Source organism: Chlamydotis macqueenii, chromosome Z (assembly GCF_036417535.1).
Source record: "Chlamydotis macqueenii isolate bChlMac1 chromosome Z, bChlMac1.mat, whole genome shotgun sequence".
NCBI classification, from domain to species: domain Eukaryota; kingdom Metazoa; phylum Chordata; class Aves; order Otidiformes; family Otididae; genus Chlamydotis; species Chlamydotis macqueenii.
This window is the reverse complement of record NC_141593.1, coordinates 79,380,933-79,400,453: the sequence shown is the minus strand read 5'-3', so window position 1 is coordinate 79,400,453 and position 19,521 is coordinate 79,380,933. Positions and strand designations below refer to the sequence as shown.

The following is a 19,521-nucleotide window of genomic DNA, read 5'->3' as shown; positions in this document are numbered from 1 at the left end:
TGTTCACAGCTAGTTTACCTTCTTGGATTTTCATGAGGTGTTGAGGACAGAATTTGAAGGCAAATATAGGTAGATGTAAGATAATTTTATGAGGGAAATGAGGCAATTAAGTGGAAATAATTAAAATATATTACAATGTTGGTTTTATCTAAAGAATAAAACAATGATCTTGGGAGTAGCCAGCTGGGAGACTACTTCTCAGATTATGTTATTGGGGTCCCCCACCCAGCCTTGTTCCTCTGTCCTTTTCGGTGATGCAGAGGAGTCGTTTATCACACAACCTCACAATCGGAACTAACCCAGCTGATGGGGTGTCATCACTTCAAAGTGCTGTACAACTGTGTATCAGGGGTTCCCCGTTACACATCTAGGAACAAGGTAACTCCTACTGGAAGTAGCACACCTCTGAGTTTCTAAAATATGGCAACCTACAACTTCCACGCTGGATCTAATGAAGGATGTGCAAAGCCTTTCTCTGCCATCTGGGGTCAGTAATAAGTTCAGAAGCACACCAGGAGTTAGCAGCACCGTGTCACTACAGCACAGAACGAATAGATTTTGGTGCCCCAGTTACAAGCACTTCACCTCCTTTCCTGCCTGGGTGTTTGAAGCAGGAGCACTGGGAACCCAAGGTGTAAGTAAAATCCATCACTGTCACTACTCCTTTCTCAATAAATTGGTTTGGCACAGAGCTGCAGGAAGTTTGTTCACATGGACTGTGAAAATCATAGTTGACATCAGATTTGATATGGTAAATTGTCCTAGCAATAAGAATGAATGTTTTCATTGTCATTCAGCAGATAAAGGCACAAGTTTGGTTTGCAGATGAGAAATCAAATGCTTTTTTTTGCACTTCTTTGCAGAGAAGTAAAAAACAGGGCTGACAAAGACCATCTTGAGGTCACCTAGCACCATCTTCATGCAGAGAAGCAAAATGTTTGCTTAAAACTAGAGATTCTCGGGTCAGTCTACACCACTTCTTCCTGTTGTCCATCACTTTTTAACTTTCTGGTCCCTCAACTGCCTCGTGTGTTTTTGGTCGGTTACCAACTTTTTCCTTTGCCCCACATCCCCTGCTGCTGCTTCCTCGCAGGTACCCAGACTTTGGTGTACGCCTCCCAGTGAGTATCCCCCTCTTTTTCCTCTCTTCCTCACTCTGAGAAATGGCTTTTTTTTTTTTCCTCACAGTATCTGAAATCCACCATCTCTGGAGCACTGGGTCTGGAGCACAAGATAAGTAACCCAATGGAGAAAGGGGAGCTGCCCTGCAGCTCACCATTGTGCATAAAGGCCACAACACCTTATTGATCAACCTAGACTTTTCTTCATGTTCAGTCCAAATTATCCCTTTGTACAAATAAAGCTGTTATTCTCAGAGAACAACAAGAATGAAACAGTAATTTTCATCAATAAAAACGAAACAGTAATTTTAATTATTTCCGTACTGCAGCATCTCATTTTATTTTTACATCAGTGAACATCTCTATTTGCCGTCATGTCAATATGAAAGAAACATGGGATGTTTCTGCTAAAAAGAACATTCTCAGGGACAGAAAATAAAAAGCATCCTTGCTGTCAAATCCTAGACTGTAGGATTTAGCAGACCTCAGAACTGGCTTTAGAACAAGTGCTTTTAAAGCCTAATGTAACACCTTGCCTTTTAAGAGCAGATATCTGTAGCCAAAGAAAACTAAAAATGGAGTTCTGTTAGGAAAGAAGGAGGGAGAAAAGGGTGGGAAAAAATATGGCAAAGGAGAAATTATGAGCATTTAACTTTTAAAATCTGTCTAACAATCCAACCAACACTGTTTCGAGTTATTATTAATGCATGTATTACTGGAATCATTAAGCAGTACCTCTTGTGTCTAAAACTTCAACCAGATTTCATCCAAAACTAATTCTTCAGTCCCCTCACTTCCAGATTGAATTAGGAAGCACAGAAACAGATACAATTGAAAGGCAATCAGAAAATACTAGTTTTATTTTAAATGTAGCATTACTTGAAACTAAGTATTACATGGGGTTCTGCTGGGAAAAACATATTAGGATATATTTACACTGCATGTTTGTATTTACTAATTTATATTTATTTATATTTACTGGTGCAGCACAGGGATATCCAGGCTAGTCAGAAAGTGATCTAGTCCTGTGAGGGGCGTAATGAGCCCAGACAATCCAGTGTGATGTTAAATCACTTCATTACTGGCTTACACATTAACACTGCCTTGCTTCGCGTAGTGTAATCGTACCTCAGAGTCAGTTAATGCTTCTACAGAGTAGTGGCAAAATACCCCTTTTCTGCTCCTCTCCTCTACTGCTACGCAAAGACAATAGAAGTTTTTACTGTCTACCTGCGCGCCTGGGGTGTGCAGATGCAGGGAGTCTCGGTGGAGAGGGCCGGGCTGGAGGAGAAGCAGAAACTTTGCCATCTCGTGGTGCAGCCGCACAAGTACAGGCAGGAGCTGCCTCCAGGGACCGCATCTCTCTGTACAAAAAAAAAAAAAAAAAATTAAAAAAAAAAAGTCTTACTTTACCATGGAAATAAAATAATAGTCTTCATTGCATAATTATAGATTCAAATAGAAACCAACAGTGTTGTAAGCCTGCTCTCTGCTTTTGCTGTGCTGTTCCAAACAATTTTCAGCACATGGCTCCTCCAACTATCCAGCTTTTACTGGACGGGCTAATTTCACCAATTTAATAACTGACTTGGTCTATGTGTGTCCCCATATGTGCCAAGCAGTGTCCTGGGAAGGTCAGGAGGCATTCAACAGCAATTAAAGTTGAAAAACACAGGAAAACAACCCAACAAAAGCAGCCTGACTCAGAGAGGACTCAGGAAAGCTCCTTGGTCAACACTCCTGTGACTGTACCAGAGCTGGAGCGAGGCACTTCCCAGCAGTTTGATCCAGATGTCCACAGGAGTACACTTCCACTCATCAAACTGGCAAGGACACACGGTATGCTCTCAATACAGCTTTACATTTTCACACTAATCTTGTGCCATATAACTTGCTGTAAGAGCAACGTCAACAAACAACACTTGAACTTGCAAGAAATCTGCCCAAGCAGAACTACTTTAAAATTTTTCAGATTAATTTTTTTTTTTTTGACAAAGCAGCTCGTAGCTTTACATCACAAAGTTCTGATATTTGATCTGATTTTGAACAGCCAGGATGAGGCTTTAGTTTCCTGGAGCCTCAAATTCAGCCTGGCACAAGGAAACAGTGGTTTTGAATACTAATAAAATTAGTCATAGAAAAGGAAATATATTTATTCAAAGGGAAGACACCCCCACAAGTTGCTTTCATATAGCAAAAAAAAAGTGAGTTTGAAAATTAATTAAAAGCTGAAGATACAGCTAATAATAAAGCCTTCAACTGTAGGCTGCAAATAAACAATTATTTTCCCTAATAAGCTGGTAATACATAGGTGTGAGGACCATGCTAGTGATATTCCAGTTTATCCACTCTACTCATAAGAGGTAATTCTAGAAGTTTAGCCAGCTATGAAAACGTGAGGGTTTGCAAGTCACAGCTACCATACTCAAAAGCAAGCATTTATTTTTAGTTGTTATAATTTGAGCCTGTCTTTTCAGTTTTGAATTCCTGGCATCTCCATTTCACATGGGCACTGCTGCCAGCTTTACTAAATTTACAAACAGTGACATTTCGGTTTCCGGAGCAGAGCTTTTGCCATAGCATCCGCATCCTATTAAGAACAGCAACCGGTTGCACTAGGAATCTGTCTGCTTGGGCAAATTCTGCCCTGAAGATCTCACAGTTGAGTTCAAAGAGTAACATCACTGCAAATACTGAGGGTTGTACATGCTAACACACCCTCCCTTCCTACACTTGCAAATGAGACTGGCTGGGAATAACAAAATCTAGAGGCAGAGAACATAGCCGTGTATTTACTCCTGTGGATTTTGTAGCTCCCAATTGCCCTTATCTTTTCAAGCCCATCTTCACTGGTCACCTAACCAGGTTAGGAAGGAGAAGTGGTTACTGCAGACCTGGCTGTGTGCTCACTCCTGGAAACACCGTGGTGAACCAGCAGAAGAGCAAGGAGTCCTACCTCTACCACCTCAAACCACTGCAGGAGGGTTTGTTCTCACTCTTTCAATGAACCACATAAGCACCTCAAGGCAGGATTTGCACAGCCAGCAAGCTTCCTACTAGGTGTCAGGAAACACGCAAGAGGACAGCTCTACGTGCGTTAGGTAACTTCGTCAGCTTCGTCAGCCGCGCATCCCTTCTCATTAAAGTGATAGCAAGCTCCTCAGCCTTGGAAGTAAAGGCAATTTTGTAGCTCATCTTCTAAGTTTAGAAATGAGACCTGAACTTGCATCTCCAGTTCCCAGCAGCATACCCACAGGGTCATTCAGTGTCAAGCATTTGAGTCTACCCACCCGGGAGCTGCAAGGACAGGACTGCTCCATGAGGGAGGACAGCCTGGAACCCAAAGGCAACTGCAACGCAGGCAGGGATAGCGACCTCTCCACAGAGTGTGGGGATAGTGACAGTAACCGGACCTGTCAGCAGCCCAGTGACTGCCAGACAACCGCAAGGTGATGATGACTCAAGTTCAAGGCCGATCAGTAAGCCCACCACAGCAGCACACAGCACGAAGGCCGGTCTATCTCCAACGCAGCTCAGGCAAGGATCAAGGGTCTGGTGGGCTGAACTCCAGGACCAAGACGCAGAGGGGTTGCAGGCAGGGGTCCCAGGTAACACAGGGCAATTTGGGGTTGTTGGTGCACTCAGGTGACGCTATCCTCCTACACTCCAGGTGAGCATTCTCAGCACCCCATTAATGCTCTCCTTTTCTCTCTGGCCATGCAAATATGTTGTACGAAGCACAAAATACTAATTTGCAGCTGTATGTTTTTGTTTGTTTACTATACAGTACCTACTGCCTTGATGTGACCAGCACAGACTGACTGCAGAGCTACAGAGCTACCAGCAACAGAGTCCCGAGACCCATATTCAGGACCTGTACCCAGCCCCCTGCTTCAAAGTGGGAAAAAAACGGATTTGAAAGAAAACATGAAATTGTGCAGATGAACACATCTAATCCAGGCACAGCCAAAGAGCAAGGAGTGAAGTGAAAAAATCTCTGATCAAAAATCTCACTACAGCACAGGTTGAGGGTCAAACTTGCCAGTAATTTATGGTTTTACTTCAGAATGTACCATCTGTTAAAGAGGTCAATTACAGACATCTTAGAGTGCCTCTGCCTACTTATCTCTGGACCAGAGAGAAAAGCAGCAGCCAAGCAAGCCTCAACTCTGCTTTAATTTGTTCACGAAAAACATGCCATGAACATGCCTACTGATTCCAGCTCTTCAGATTCAACAGTGCATACTTGGGGTCAACCTGCTACTGTTTATTACTGGAAAACTACGTGTGTGCTGATGGAAAACACCTTCAGGACATGCTGTCAGGCCTGAAGGGAGCAGGACTTAAATGCCTAAAGGCATTTTTCACTGGCTGAGTCCTTCCAGTGAATCTAGGCAGGCTGCTTAGCACTGTATAAGGAAAGACTTGAACATCCACACAGCCCAGCTAGTCACACGGGGCTATGCTGTTTCAGCAGTAGTTATAAAGCTCTGTCTGCTCAGGGCATCCTGAAAGGCAAGGCACAAGGGACATCTACGGTGTCACACACCAGAGTGCCGAGGCAGCATGTTCTCCAAATCAAGCGTTATCAACGAAATAAGTATTTCACCCACCCACAGAATATGTCATGTTGGCGCAATCAGTGGTTTGCAAAGCATTAAATTATGAGAAATGGAACTGTAGATTAAGGTCTTCAGTCTTCACGTAATACAGATTGCTTCCCCCTGACATTTTCAGGAAGACAAGATCAGTACACTTTTAGAAAAGCTTGATAAAACTGTCCTCACATACTCTGAATACGATGTTCATGCATGTGTGCATATTGCAGGAACACGCTCACGAAGCCCACCTCCCCTCAGGTTTCTGAGCGCTGATGCAGAGCTCCCAGACCCCATCTCGAAGGCGCACAGCCCGCTACCAGCGCAGGGCTGGGTCACACAGCTCCTTCACCACCGCCCTGCGCCCACACACAAAATGGCGCCGCCCGACAGGCGAGCGGGCAGGGCCTGGGGGCACGCGGGGAGCTCCTGCGCCACAGCCCAGCACACCAAGGTTGGAGAGGGGCGAGAGGAGGCGGCACACCCGCTCCGAAGCGCCGCCGGGAGCCCGCCAGCCGTGCGAAGGGAACGAACGGAACCGGAGCACCGACAGCCACAACCGAGCGGCGCCCTCCTCGCCGTCACCTCTGCCCGCACCGCGCGGCCTTCCGGGTAACGGCACTGCACACCGCAAACCCCACCCCACTCAGGGACGAGCCAACAGGAACGCCCTCTTTCCCTTGAGTGGCAGCTTTTCAGCCAATAAGCCAGCTCTCAGCGCTCGGAGGCGGGAAGCTCTCAGCCGGCGCCCAATCAGATGCGGGTTGGTGGGCGCCGACGCGGTGTGGCGTTTCCAAGGGGAAGGGAGCGCGGCGGCGCGGCCCGACCCGCCGCGGCCCGGCTCGGGAGCGGCGGCGGCAGCAGCAGCGGCGGGAGCGGCAGGATGAGCTTGGCCTTGAGGTCGGTGCGAGCCGGGCGGTTCCGCCCTCGGGGGAAGGTGTTGGCGAGGCCCGGGCGCTGCGGAGGTGAAGGGCGGCCGCAGCCTCCAGCCGCCGGTGTCTGATCCCCGGGGAGGGCGCCGGGCCGGGCCGGCAGCCGCCTGGGCACCGGGGGAGGGCAGGGCAGGGCAGGGCCCTTCGAGAGATTCGCTTCGGGAGCGTCTGAAGCAGTGCGCCTTCAAAATGCCTTTTAATAGGCGTTAGGTTAGCCTGCTGGGTTTTAGGTTTTTTTTTTTTTTAAAATTCAGGCTCAGTAACTGTTTTGTAAAGGAGCCTGGCCTGCAAATTTCATACCTGGCAAACCCCTGTCTTGGAGCATAACTGATGTGCTTATACGGCACGTGTGATCCGTAATTTTCAAGTCTTGAGACCTTCACACAGAAAAGTGGTTGTAGAAGTGTCACTAAACCACTTGCGTTTACGTACTGCTCCGTCTTTTAAAAACGTATTTTATGCATAGCACTAGGTAAACACTTGAGTAACCAGATCCTTCATCCGTAAGAGCTCAGCGTTAATCTGCTTTCAGACTTCTAAGTGGATTTCATGTGGGCTCTCTGGGTCTGAGCTGCTGTCCCGGCCCTAGCTGGGGAGCCTGCTCAGAGCTATTTTGGTCCTTCCAAAAGCTGTGATAATCCAAAGCCTGTGTGAAATCACGCTGTCTCAGTTGGTCTGCTCAGGACTTCTCGCGCTTTGAGAATACTGTGGTCCGGGGCAGGTCCAGCTTGTGCATCTTGCACTTTTCTGGTCTGTATTTGGAATTTTTGCTGGTGTAGCTTCAGTGGTTGTTGAAAGCTAAATGCTAGCTGTGTGTTTAATCTTTGGTTTTGATTAAAACTAGCAAATCCTTAACAAAAGAGAAGAAAAAGCAGTTCATTACAGGAGATGTGGAAAAGAAATATCCTTGTAAAGCAATTTTCTATACACTTATCAGTAATTTTATGAATTTTACTGTAGGAAACCCGACATGCATTTTATCTCTGGTGCAAATAAACAAATTAGAGTGAAAAGCCTTTTCCTGAGGGCATAACCTAAATTATACAATAATATGGATTCAAAAGGCCTTCTGGAAGTTATCTGGTCCAGCTTTCTGCTCAGAGCAGGTCTCACGCGTAACTGAAGAGGCGCTGAGCACCTTTCCCAGTTGGGTTACAAAAATTTCTAACAATGGAGACTCCTTAGTCTCCTAGTGCAACTGTTGCAGCACATAACCACTCACATGGGGAAAATCTTTCCCCACACATCCAGCTGCCGTTTCTCCTCTTGTATTTTGCAATTATTGTCTCTTGTCCTTTCACTGTGCTCCTCTGAGAAGAGCCTGACTACCTTCTGTGTAATAATGCTCTAGACAGTGAAGGACAGCACTTGATCTCCTCTCCTTAGCCCTTCCCCACCGTGTCCCTCTGCCCCACTTACCCTGCTCTAACCAAACCCGGCTTCTTCACCTTCTCACGCACCATATGCTGCAGCCACCAGGCACAATAGTCCCTTGTCTGTACACCTCCTTTGTGGATGTCCACAGCTGGACGCAGGACATCGGATGTGGCCTCTTCATCGCAGAACGGAGGAGATTTACCACTGCGGATTTACACTGTTGCTGTGCTCATCACAGCGACAGTATTGCTGCTGAGCTTCATGCGTGCCCGCTTCTTCTAAGGCTGTACCTTGCATACTGTAACAGTTTTACTTGATATCACCTGTTATCTCCAACGTACTATTTTTTTTTTTTAACAGTTCTTGTGTTGAAATTGCTCTTCCAAGCAATTACCCTGGATACAGCAGTCAATCTCTCTGATGTGATTAAAGCACAGTGACAGCAAAATTTACCCTTTACTGGCTTGGTCCGAAGTACCTTTTATCGTTGCATCCTTTTCAGTTTTTTCTACTGTTGTTCCCAATATATGGATCATATATTTTCTGTCTGTTATCTAAAAATTTAATCTTATTTCTAGAGTAGCCAAGGAAAAGAGTGCTGTCTTTGAGCAAGGTTTACTGATTTGGGGGCTTGTCTCTTACATGTACCAAAAAGTCTTTAGGAACTCTGTGTGTGTGTGATTTAACTGATTTTAAAAAATCCATAAATGCTATCTTATCTAATACCTGTCACTGACAACAAAGCCGATTTGTGGCACTTAACGCCCACTCGAGTAGCCAGACAATCCCGTTGTCTGGCCTAGTTAAGCCTCCAGCAGATTGTCTGTCTCAAAATTCTTTTTTCTAAGCTACGGTTTAGAAATAAAGTGTTTTAAGGAGTTGTATCATTTCAACTGCTAATCTAGTTTGTAACCTCAAGTATTCTTTTTGACTGGTAGTTTTTGTACTCTGTTGTTGTTGTTGTTATTTATGTCTGTGCTGATTTTACTTTGGATGTGAGAGTGGAGGTATCATTCAGCTTTCACAAAGGAATTGTCTGTTTCAAGTGTTACTTCAAACTGGGAGGACAAGCTGGGAAAAGATTGAATGGGTAAGGTAGTGATCTGTGGTATTATGGCAAGATTTTATTGATGGAAAATGATATCTGCACTGGTGTCTTCCTAGAAGAAATCAATTACACTTAATTTCTTTCTTCCTATACAGGAATGAGCTTTCAGTAGACAAAACTAAAAAGAAGAAAAGACGAGAACTGACTGAGGAACAGAAACAAGAAATTAAAGACGCCTTTGAGCTGTTTGATACAGACAAAGATAGAGCAATAAATTATCATGAATTAAAGGTGAAAGTTTTTTTTTCAATTTAAACAATTTTATGGCAGATTATATATATATATATATATGCTTCTTAGTAAGGTTTTAAGATTTTGGCTGTATCTTTTTAAAATAATCCATGTTCCAGATCTCTTGCTGGGCTAAAAGAGTGATGGTATTGGCGGAGGGAGGGGGGGGGATTTAAAAAACCTACATTGGTATAGGAAAAGAGTTTTTCTTCCCATGCTGTATACTTGACAGAGTAACAGAGTTGCTGTAGCATCCTGCATAACAGTGATCTGAATGCTCCCCAGGTTTTAGCTTGGAGAGATTACTGAAGTGGGAAAGGTTCCTGAAAAGCTGTTCTGTTCTTTTTGAAGGTGCTATATAATGTATGGCTTGGTGTTGTAAAAATCCACAGGTTTCAGATGCTTAGGTAAAAAATGTAAATCGAATTTATAAAACTGTTGACTACAAGCCGCAGCTTACCCACTTGCATTTTTCCACAAGGAGCCTGTAGATTGTAGGCAGGAGAGATATTTGCTGTGTGTGTAGGAGGCTCAGTAGTTGCCCTTCCCTTTGAAGGCTTCTGCTGGTGATAGCTATCAGCAAATGGAGGTCAGGATGGTAGTATTTTCTAGTGAGTACTCCCAGCTGGAATTCTCTAGAAATCATACATGAAGCTTATTAAAGTCTCTTTAAATCTTTCATGAATTTTTATTCTAATTATACTCCATCAAGAGCAAAACGTGGCTTTGGAGAGGCCAGTGTTTCTGTCATATATTGGGTGAGATTCTTTTGGGAAGGAATACCTAATACTACCTGCTGCCTCCACATTGTGCCTCTACCAAGTAACTCAAAGAGCAGAAAAAAGTCTTATTTTTGCTTCAGTTGCTGTTACAAGAATATCTTAGGTATAGCGATTTCCTTCTTTTTGTTTCAGAGTCCAGGTATTTTATTTTTGCTGGAACCCACAGTGAGTAGGGTAGTACTGAGGACTGTTTTGGCATGGTTAATATGCTTTTACCAGTTACGATATGCTTTGAATTCCCAGCTGTTAAGGATGACTTGCAAAGCTGTTTCTCATCTATCTAGTTAAATATTGTGGCCCTAAAAATAATACTATGGAAGAACAGGAATATATAAAGAAAAGAACTGTCTCTCTCTCTCTGTCTACAAAACCAGCATGTAGCATAGATTTTTGAATGGCTGCATCCAATAGGATTGTGGCTTTCTACTTCTGATTTAGGGCACTTCCATCAGTTTGGAGGGAGTCAAGGTAGTGTGAGCTGAGAAACTGCCATCCCAGTTGAAATGGGAAACTAAACGTGTGCTCCTCACCTAATGGAAAAAATAAAAACAGGTTGGTTTATGTTGTACACTGGAAAAGCAGTAAAGTCACTTGTAAGAGGACTTGTAGACCCATGAACATAATCATACTTTGAATGAATACTGAAGAACAATGATTTGAAGAATGGTTTTCAATTTTGTCTTTGAAAAAGTGTCAGTGCTTGAAATGTTTTTGGAAGTGAGGAAAATAAACCTACTTGTCCAAAGAAGCATTTGGTCCAGTTTGTAAAATTCTCAAAAATGCAAAGGCTAGTTTTTTCACTGTAATGTAATGTTCCATCTGTTAATGGTAGTTTTAGGTGGTTTTTATATCCAAAGCTTTTATAGCCAAGCAAAATTAAATAATTTTATTTCTTATTGTTGCTGAACCACTAATACGTACGTTCTCTGTTGGGCAAGAAGGTAGTTGCTGAAAATAGAAAGAAATCTGTTAGATTTGTATTTTAATCCTCATATATGGTTGCACTTCCATTTTATTCCAAAAGGTGGCAATGAGAGCCTTGGGTTTTGATGTGAAAAAAGCTGATGTACTGAAAATACTTAAAGATTACGATCGAGAAGCAACAGGCAAGATCACCTTTGAAGATTTTAATGAAGTTGGTATGTGTTTATTTGTGTACCTTTAGATAAATTTAGCCTACAGTAGTGACTACAATTTGGAAGCAGTACTTTGTGTACTTTTTTGACTATCTAGTACCATTAAGAAAAGTAAATGGCAGAATGAATTTTATATTTTTCTTAATAAAAGTCAGTAGTGGAGGAAAATAAATCTTTCTGTTCTGAGTACTCAGTTTGATATGTAAACATAAATGATAGCTGCAGTATACAAGGAAATAGAGTATACACAGTCCTAACCTTTTTCAAACTTGTACAAAGGAGTAGGTGCTAACTTAAAATGTAGATATTCTTGTGGTGTTCATGGATGTTGTCAGATTCTCCTTCCTGCTGTGGAAAAAGTGTTTGGTATTGAATTTCATGGGAAGGAGTGTATACACAGACAAACTGTAAACTGAATACAGACTTCTTACATAACAAAGATAAGAGAAATTGAAGCAGATGTTAAATATTGTGCTCTGAGGATTTTCAGTTGTTGATAGAAACAGTGGAATTTCATTAGACTGTTTCTTTCATCTCAAGATTGTGTATTCTGTGGTTTGACATACTTTGAGTATGTAGTGATCTTTGGAATTTTTAAAGATTAGGGTTTAAGTTTCTTTGAAGATTTTCCAGTTGTTACACATAAATTATACTTTTGCATAAAATTTGTGTTTGCTGAAAAAATAAGCTGTGTGGAATTTCTCTATATATGGCTTTATATCTCTGCTGCATGATCCCAGTCCATGTGTTCAAAGTATTAGATTTCTGCAAATTTTCTGGGGGAAAAAAAAACAAAACGAAACAGCATAGTACATCTGTATTTGCTCTTGGTTATGAATAACAATCTACTTAATGTGGCAGAACATTTATTGATTGAACCGTGGCACGTTTTAATGATTTAACAGGTTAGGATTGGACAAAATGTGTTGTTAATAACATGATATTTCTATAATTGTATTCTGAGTTAGAGCAAGTGTAAGTCAGAAAAGAACCAGAAATATACGTGATCAGTCCTGATTTAATTTAAAAACAAAAGTGAGACTATTGATTTTGTAGTAGTAATAATAATCTTATAATTTCATCATTATGCTATAATAGCATATAATTGAATATCCTGTAATTACTGTATAATTGTCTTTCAGTTCCTGATGTTCAGTCCTATCATTGTTCATTGTTTCCTGGTTCTGTCCTGGCTGTCAAGATGTGCTGTAAGAAACTAGGAAAATTCTTTGTAGAAAGCACAGCATATGCTTGTAAGGCAATTCAACTTGTCTCAAGACTTGAATTGGATTTGAGTGCTGCTATGATGCAATATGACCTTGACACAGAATTAAACATGATACCAGTTATAGCAGAAAAATCAGGGAGTTAGAGTAAATAGGTTCTAGACACTTTAATTGCAAAGAGCTGCTGAATATAGCTAAGCAGTTCTTAAGCTGTCAGTTTTTCATAGTTTAATGTTATTTATGGTTTTAAATGTAGGAATGACCCATCTGAAGTGTATAAAGATGCAATTATGTCTTGTCTTGTTTGGCACAATCATATTACCTATAGTATTTAGAGACCTATTGTTTTATTCTTGTTTAGCTAACATTGCAGTTGTCTTTTGCCACACAAGGTAGAATTTTTCAAATGATGTAATACTGTCATGCAGCGTAGTTATAAATTAGAGTATTTGAATTTGGTATAAATCTGAGGGACTTATGTAGACATAGAAGCTTCATTGCAGTAGTGAGCTTGTATGAGCTTTAATCTATTTTTTTCCTGTCAAGTTGACTAAGCCAGAGCAGGTGTTCCATCCATGGATAGTAGCAGATGCTAAGTGGCTCTCTATGTGCAAACAGAGCTGATATCTTTTTAATGGCTTGATGAAAGTCATAAATAGCAAGCCCTGTAATGCCAGACTAGCAGGTATAAAGATGTGAAGATATTTTACTGCTAGTTCTAGAAATGTCTGAAATAATTACTAGAAAAATATTTTATGTGGCAAGTTTGTCTTTTCTGTTACAGAAACCGACAAATAGTGGTGATAAAAGGAATAATAAAGACTGATTAATCCTTTCAGAATTAACATCTTGCAGTTCATAGGAATGTCCTTTTCATAACCCCTAGGCTTTTTTTTTTTTTTTTTCTCTGTGTGTGTGGTTTGGTATCTAAAAGAGAGGTTCCATGTGAATGTTTTTTATTACTTAGTGTTTTAATGTTCTCTCCAAGTCAAAATTCTATCCTGATCAAAACATATAAAATAAAAAAAATCATGTCTTCATCTGTCAGAGCTGATTTTTTTTTTTTTTGGAAGGTAGGTTTGGAACAGGGTGGGCGTGTGTATATACTTTTAATTCCTATTGAAACGTGCATTAAAAGCATGAGTGTGTCTACATTGCCATGCAGCTTTCCACTGCAACAGGTGTGTCCCAAAGAGAAACTCAGCTTGGGAAAAGAGAGATGAGAAAGAGAGGTCAGGTAGTAGCCAAAGAAATATACATGTTGAATTGAAATATGTAAAAATGAAAGAATGGGTGAAACTGAAAGTGTATATTCTTCATAAGGTCAGTCTACTAAAGTCATTCTGAGATTATGCTTCAGAATTTTTTAGTCTAACTTAAATATCCTTCTTGCAGTGACAGACTGGATATTGGACAGAGACCCACAAGAAGAAATTCTCAAGGCATTCAAACTGTTTGATGATGATGACTCTGGTAAAATAAGTCTGAGAAACCTGCGCCGGGTTGCTAGAGAATTGGGTGAAAATATGTCCGATGAAGAACTACGGGCTATGATTGAAGAATTTGATAAGGATGGAGACGGAGAAAGTATGTGTTAGCAAACAAAAACCTGTACAGTCAGTTCTTAATTTTCCCCCCATTTTAAATGTAGTTTTGTTTTGAAAATGTCCTCTTAATTTTCCTTCTAAATAACTTTCAGGTAAAACTTAATTTAGCCTACGAGTAATGGCAATTGCTGTTTTTGACAAAAAAAAAAAACCCAGTGTTTGTCCTGGAAAGGCATCTTGGAGTCTGAAAATCAAGGGGATTTCTCAAGTTGATTCACCACTAACTCTTATTCAACCACTATCCATTTAAAGATTGGTAAAAGTGTAGTTGAAAGTGAAAGTAATTGCATGGGTTCATGGGAGATTCCATGTACCTACGTTGTATTTTTATTTCTTTATAAATCGGTAAAAGGATTAAAGTGCTGAGAGAAACTCTTTTGGTCGCCAAGTCAGTATTTCTTGAGTGGTGATGTGTCACTGTTGTGATTTCAGCGTATTACGCAGATACAGAGTATTAAGCTAAGAAATCATGCTGGGTGTACTCTGGGTCTCTACAGGATCGGCTTGGATGGGTCTTTAACCTACTTCTGAACTTAAGAGTGCTGAAGAACATGCTGTGAAAAATGGCTCTGGGCAGTTAACAAGGCCCATACAGAGCAGGTTCTGGAAGGGGTTTATTAGCTAGAAAAAGAATGAATTAACAAATCCAGTTTGATACTACACTTACTGAGTCTTTGTGAGCACTGAAACTTAGGTTTTTCTGATTAATTTGAAAGCACCCTTCTGTTTACACTAGAAACCTTAATATTTTAATTTCAGGGACCACTGACTTGAAACTATGTACATAAACCGTGCATTTTCAACAGTCATCGAAACCCGTCTCTGAGTTTTTCTTTCAGGATGGTGACTCATATCTGAGATTTCACTAGCAGTTCATCAACTTTTCCAGTTAGAATAGCGCTTCTCCTTGTGGGCCTCTGTATCTGTGGGACTCAGAAATGCGCTGGTGACAAAAAAAGGCATATTGTCAGCCTTGTGACCGACGCTCCTCTGTATGCTGTTCGAGGTAGATGTACTGGAGTACTGAGGCAACCCCTTTTCTTTCAAGAGGAAGAGCGGGACATTTTAAACGTGGTCAGTGGCATGGAAATGCGAATCTTTTGTTCTGTTATAATGATGTAAGTAGGGAGCTGGGAGACAAAGATAGTGAAAGGCCAGCAATTCAACTACAGGAAGAATGTTAGTGTTGACACTGTTATTAGTAAAGGAAGTGCTGAGGAAAGTATGTGATTTCTTTCAGTTTGGAGCTGTTATTTTCTGATATCTTTGCATCGTCTCAGGCTGTGATTCCTTAATAAATCCATACTGCATAATTCTGATGTTCCTTCACACTACCAGATGTGCCTTCCCACCTGTTTCTTGCACTGATAGTATCTGATCCCACAGGGGAGATATTTAAGGGAGCTAAGCAAGGAGAAAACTATTAATTTAGGTTTTTAAGTGTTATTTTCCTTGCTGTTTAGATCCATAAACCGTCTCGCTGCTGGATCGGACTTCCTTGTAGCTGAATCCTGAGAGAACGGATTGTTCTTTGTTTTTTTTTTTTTTTCTTAGTGTTTCCTATGGAATAATTGAAGCAGGTTAGTATAGTGAAGCTGCAAATCCTGTTTGCAGGCACCTGTCTGTGTGCAGTGACACACATGATTGCAGCTGTGAATTCTGCCAGACAATAGGGTACCTATTTGCTTTCTTTTCGATAGCTGTATAGCAGGCAAGGAAATATGCCTGTTTTCTCAGTCCATTAGACAGATTGCTTCAAGTTTGTTTTGCTGTGAAAGGTAAGAGTTGTAAGCAGATTGCATTGATAGCTTAACTTTATTTTTTTTCAGAGATTCATTTTACTTTTTATTTTGGAAGGTGTAGCTGTAGAGGTAAGTGAGAGTAGAAGTCATCTGCAAGCACATTTTGTTCTGTGTTGCTGAGACGTCAGAATCATGGATCAAGGATGGTTTTCTGTCATGAGGCTATTTGGTCACTAGAAGTTGAATGTAGACCATTAGCTCCTCTCAGCAATGTTACTGAGTCATAATTATTTTGGATCAGTGCTACATTTTTAAATTCAAATTGATCAACTGAGAGTGGGTGGCTCAGTTTCCTCTTACTCATTCATCCATTCATTCTCTTTGTTAGAGCAGTCAAGCATGAGATCGAATATGGAAGATTGACAGCATAATGTTTGTATATGGTGGTGTTTATCCTTAAGGTTCTGTGTGTTTTCAGTTCTTTAAAGAAAACTGATGCTGCTTCTAGCTTTTTAAGATTCATTCTGAAAAAGTAAATAATCCTGTGAATCACTGTTCTGTTTAGCTTCAAACATCTGGGTCATGTAGCAAAATCTTGCTGTCATCTAATTCTCATTCTTTTCCTGCCAAAAAAAAAAAAAATCTGAAACTGTTAGTTGGTAGCATTTTTAATTGATACTTCAAATACAGGAGTAATACCACTTATGTTTTAACACCCTTTTTACATTTGAGAGATTATTTTGCTCCTAGTGAAAAAAGATCTGTTGTCTGATACCCAGGCTACTTGAACTCTTGTGTCTGAAGCGAAATCACTGAGCTGTACTGGTACACTGTGCGTAAGTTTCTGTGAAGAAATTCTGTCTGCCTTAAAAAGCTGAATAGTCTTATTTTCGTATTCGTGGTCTTAAGAATGACTTCTGGTTTGGAGTATGACTATTTTTAGAAATCCCATGCTTTCAGTTCATGCAGTTTTTGTCATCTTGTGTGAATGCTTCTGTAGGAAACACGATCCAGTCATAGGTCTCAGATTTTGGCACAAAATTAGGGAAAAAAACAACTCCAGTGCAATAATATGCTCCTTTAACTCTCCAGAGTCAAAGTCAACATTTTCTTCATATTAGCTGTTGGTACTAGTTGATTCTTTTATGATCGTTTATGTCATGAAATGGAGGGAAATCCGACCTTAGGAAAGTCTGTGATTACTTCTGATTTCATTGTACTTAACTTGTGAATAGATCCTAAGTCTGAGGGTGATCAGCTGGGTTACTGGGAGTTGTAACTACCCTTCACTTTGCACTTTGTTTGAATATTACAAAATTTGTTTGTTATTATAATCCTCTATTTCTACTTTGCAGCATTGTTTAACAAAGATGTTTTCAATTGGAGAATATTTTGGGGGAGGATACTTGTATTTGTGCTGTTATTGTGATAAAGCTGTGGAAATGCCCTTAAAAGTCATGGAGACAGCATAGCGCTTGTGTTATAGGACATAATGTAGCTATACAATGGACTAATATTTCACAGGATAGGATCCTAAGTTAGACTAAATCTACTTGTTTCGTGTTTTTTGAAATGTGTTGCAATGGGGCAGATTTAGGGGTTTTTTATTCTTTAATGTAGCTGATTCTATGAATTTGTTTAATTTTTTTTTTCTAGCTGTAAATGTAGCTCTTACTTCGCAGTGCTTTGTTCAGGAATAGCTTCAGCACATCGACAGGGACAGCTAATTGTCAGAGAGAATTCTTCGTACGCGTCTAGTCTTTTCCATACCAATAACTTACTCCAATCATTCCCCAGTACAGTAATTAGCTGCGGAGTGAACATGTTCATTGGTTAACTCTTTTGCAGTGGCTCTGTTGTAACATATGAGTAAGGTCAATAGCTCAGGTATAAGTGCAGCAAAATAATTAATGACGGCTAATTAATTTATTATTATGTCTTAATTTCTTGAAGTACATTTGTATGAAATTTCTGTTAATTATAACTGAAGAATTAAGGAAGTTCAGATGGGGAAAAGCTTGTCAAAAGTCCATTTTAATTCCAGCTAATTTATGGAATCATTAGTAAATGATCTTAAAATTCATTTTGTACTTGTCAAGTGTTACAGGTTTGAGAGAAAGGGGAGTACCATGGTTCTGGAGGGAGGGAGTTTGGACATAATTGTCTGAATCATCATTTTAAGAATAAAGTCAAATTTAATCATAACTGAAGCTGCAGCATTGTTGCTTGAGAAGCACTTATTAAATAAAAGTTACCTATCGTTTTTAACATGTTCATAAATCTTACAAAATCGTAGTAATAAAGTATTATGATTTTCTGTAGCCATCTTTTTAGATACTTTTTTTTCTCAGTGTTTTTTTCTATCTTATTTTAGAGTATTTTTGCTTTGGTAATTAGAAATAATAGCTTCTTATATGTCAGCTACGTACTGTCTTAAGTATTCCACATAACTAAGCTTACGTTCTGCCTTTTCCTTTTGCATGAAAAAAAAAAATGCAAAATCTCTGTTGTTCTAGAAGGAAAAAATCCAAATTTGTAAATCCTGATTAGTAATGGATTAAATAGAATGAATACTAACCAGGAGACCTTTAAATAGAAAACATAATACATTTATGCATTACTTTGTTTTATGATTTCTGGGTGTTTGCTGTTTGTCTTACAATTTTCTCTTTTTCTACAGTCAATCAAGAAGAGTTCATTGCTATTATGACTGGAGATATTTAGCATCGGAAGAAGAGAAATCAGCTCAGCACGAAAGGGAGGAATGGTTGGCAGCTTCCATTACAATGTTTTGTACTTCCATTCATTTCTGTAGCTGAAGTGATACAGAAAATAACTTTCCTCACAGGACCAAAATAAAGACGGTTATATGCACTGATAGTTCAGTACTTCCTACCATTAAATACTGTCACTAGAATAATTGATAAGTCGTTTTAGAACAAGTAAGTAATGCTGCATTTCGGAATGTTCTAGTAGTCATTTGTAAAATAGCTTTGTATAAGATTTTTAAGTTATATCATATTATGAGAACCTTTTGAGGTTGACTTTGTGTTAGCATTAGCTGTGGCCTTAGTTTTGATACATAAAATTTGACAAACTTCCATTTTAATAAAATATTCTTTACTATTGCTACTTGAAAGTCTTTTTTTTTTTTCTTTGTAGTTTAATCTGAACTGGGCTGTAATGTAAAATCCTTCAGGGAAAAAAAAATATTTTTTTTTAATTGTTTATAGTCTTGTACTTCCACCGTTCTAGATGAATGGTAACACTAAATGAACAAACATTTTCGTCCTCAAAGATGCAGTTTATTAACTCTGTATTACCCCTGTCTGATAGCAAAGGGCAGGCAACTATGCATGATGATAAACTGTAGCAAAAAATGTGCTTGAATCCTCCAGACAGGAGCCAGCAGCTCTCCTCAGTATCTACAGTTCTGATAGCTGTGAGGCAATGACAGCTGTTAATGATGAGTAGATGCTCTTCCTGTAATGTCTGTTCAGAAGAAAAGCATCCATAGGGAATTAACTTTTAAAGCAGCTGTGAAGAGACTGGATGTATTTCTAGTTTGCAAGGTGTCTTCTGGAAGAGTTCTTTTGGGTTGATCTTCCAGATTTACTGTCTATTAGTTGTAGTTTCTTCTTTTTAAATTTTGTTCTCCTTA

At 40.0% G+C, this 19,521-nt stretch overlaps 1 protein-coding gene and 1 long non-coding RNA gene across 2 annotated transcripts; one reads left to right on the top strand and one right to left on the bottom strand.

Moving 5' to 3' along the window:
- Positions 1–1,329: 1,329 nt before the first annotated feature.
- On the bottom strand, positions 1,330–6,256 carry LOC147596448 (uncharacterized). Its single transcript, XR_015261504.1, has 3 exons — positions 5,735–6,256; positions 2,352–2,485; positions 1,330–1,704 (listed from the first exon to the last, which is right to left on the bottom strand). It is a non-coding gene; the product is annotated as an uncharacterized LOC147596448 (long non-coding RNA).
- A 231-nt stretch (positions 6,257–6,487) lies between these two features.
- Positions 6,488–18,992, top strand: CETN3 (centrin 3). The gene is made up of 5 exons (XM_086770987.1): positions 6,488–6,619; positions 9,232–9,367; positions 11,174–11,288; positions 13,907–14,098; positions 18,541–18,992. The coding sequence occupies exons 1-5, from the start codon at positions 6,603–6,605 to the stop codon at positions 18,582–18,584; spliced, it is 504 nt and encodes a 167-aa protein (XP_086627113.1). The 5' UTR covers positions 6,488–6,602; the 3' UTR covers positions 18,585–18,992.
- Positions 18,993–19,521: the final 529 nt, after the last annotated feature.

Bases quoted from the DNA above. Each gene is read 5' to 3' on its own strand.
- CETN3 (XM_086770987.1), top strand. The intron at 9,368-11,173 runs GTGAAAGTTTTT...TTATTCCAAAAG, and splicing joins TAAATTATCATGAATTAAAG to GTGGCAATGAGAGCCTTGGG. The intron at 11,289-13,906 runs GTATGTGTTTAT...TCCTTCTTGCAG, and splicing joins TGAAGATTTTAATGAAGTTG to TGACAGACTGGATATTGGAC.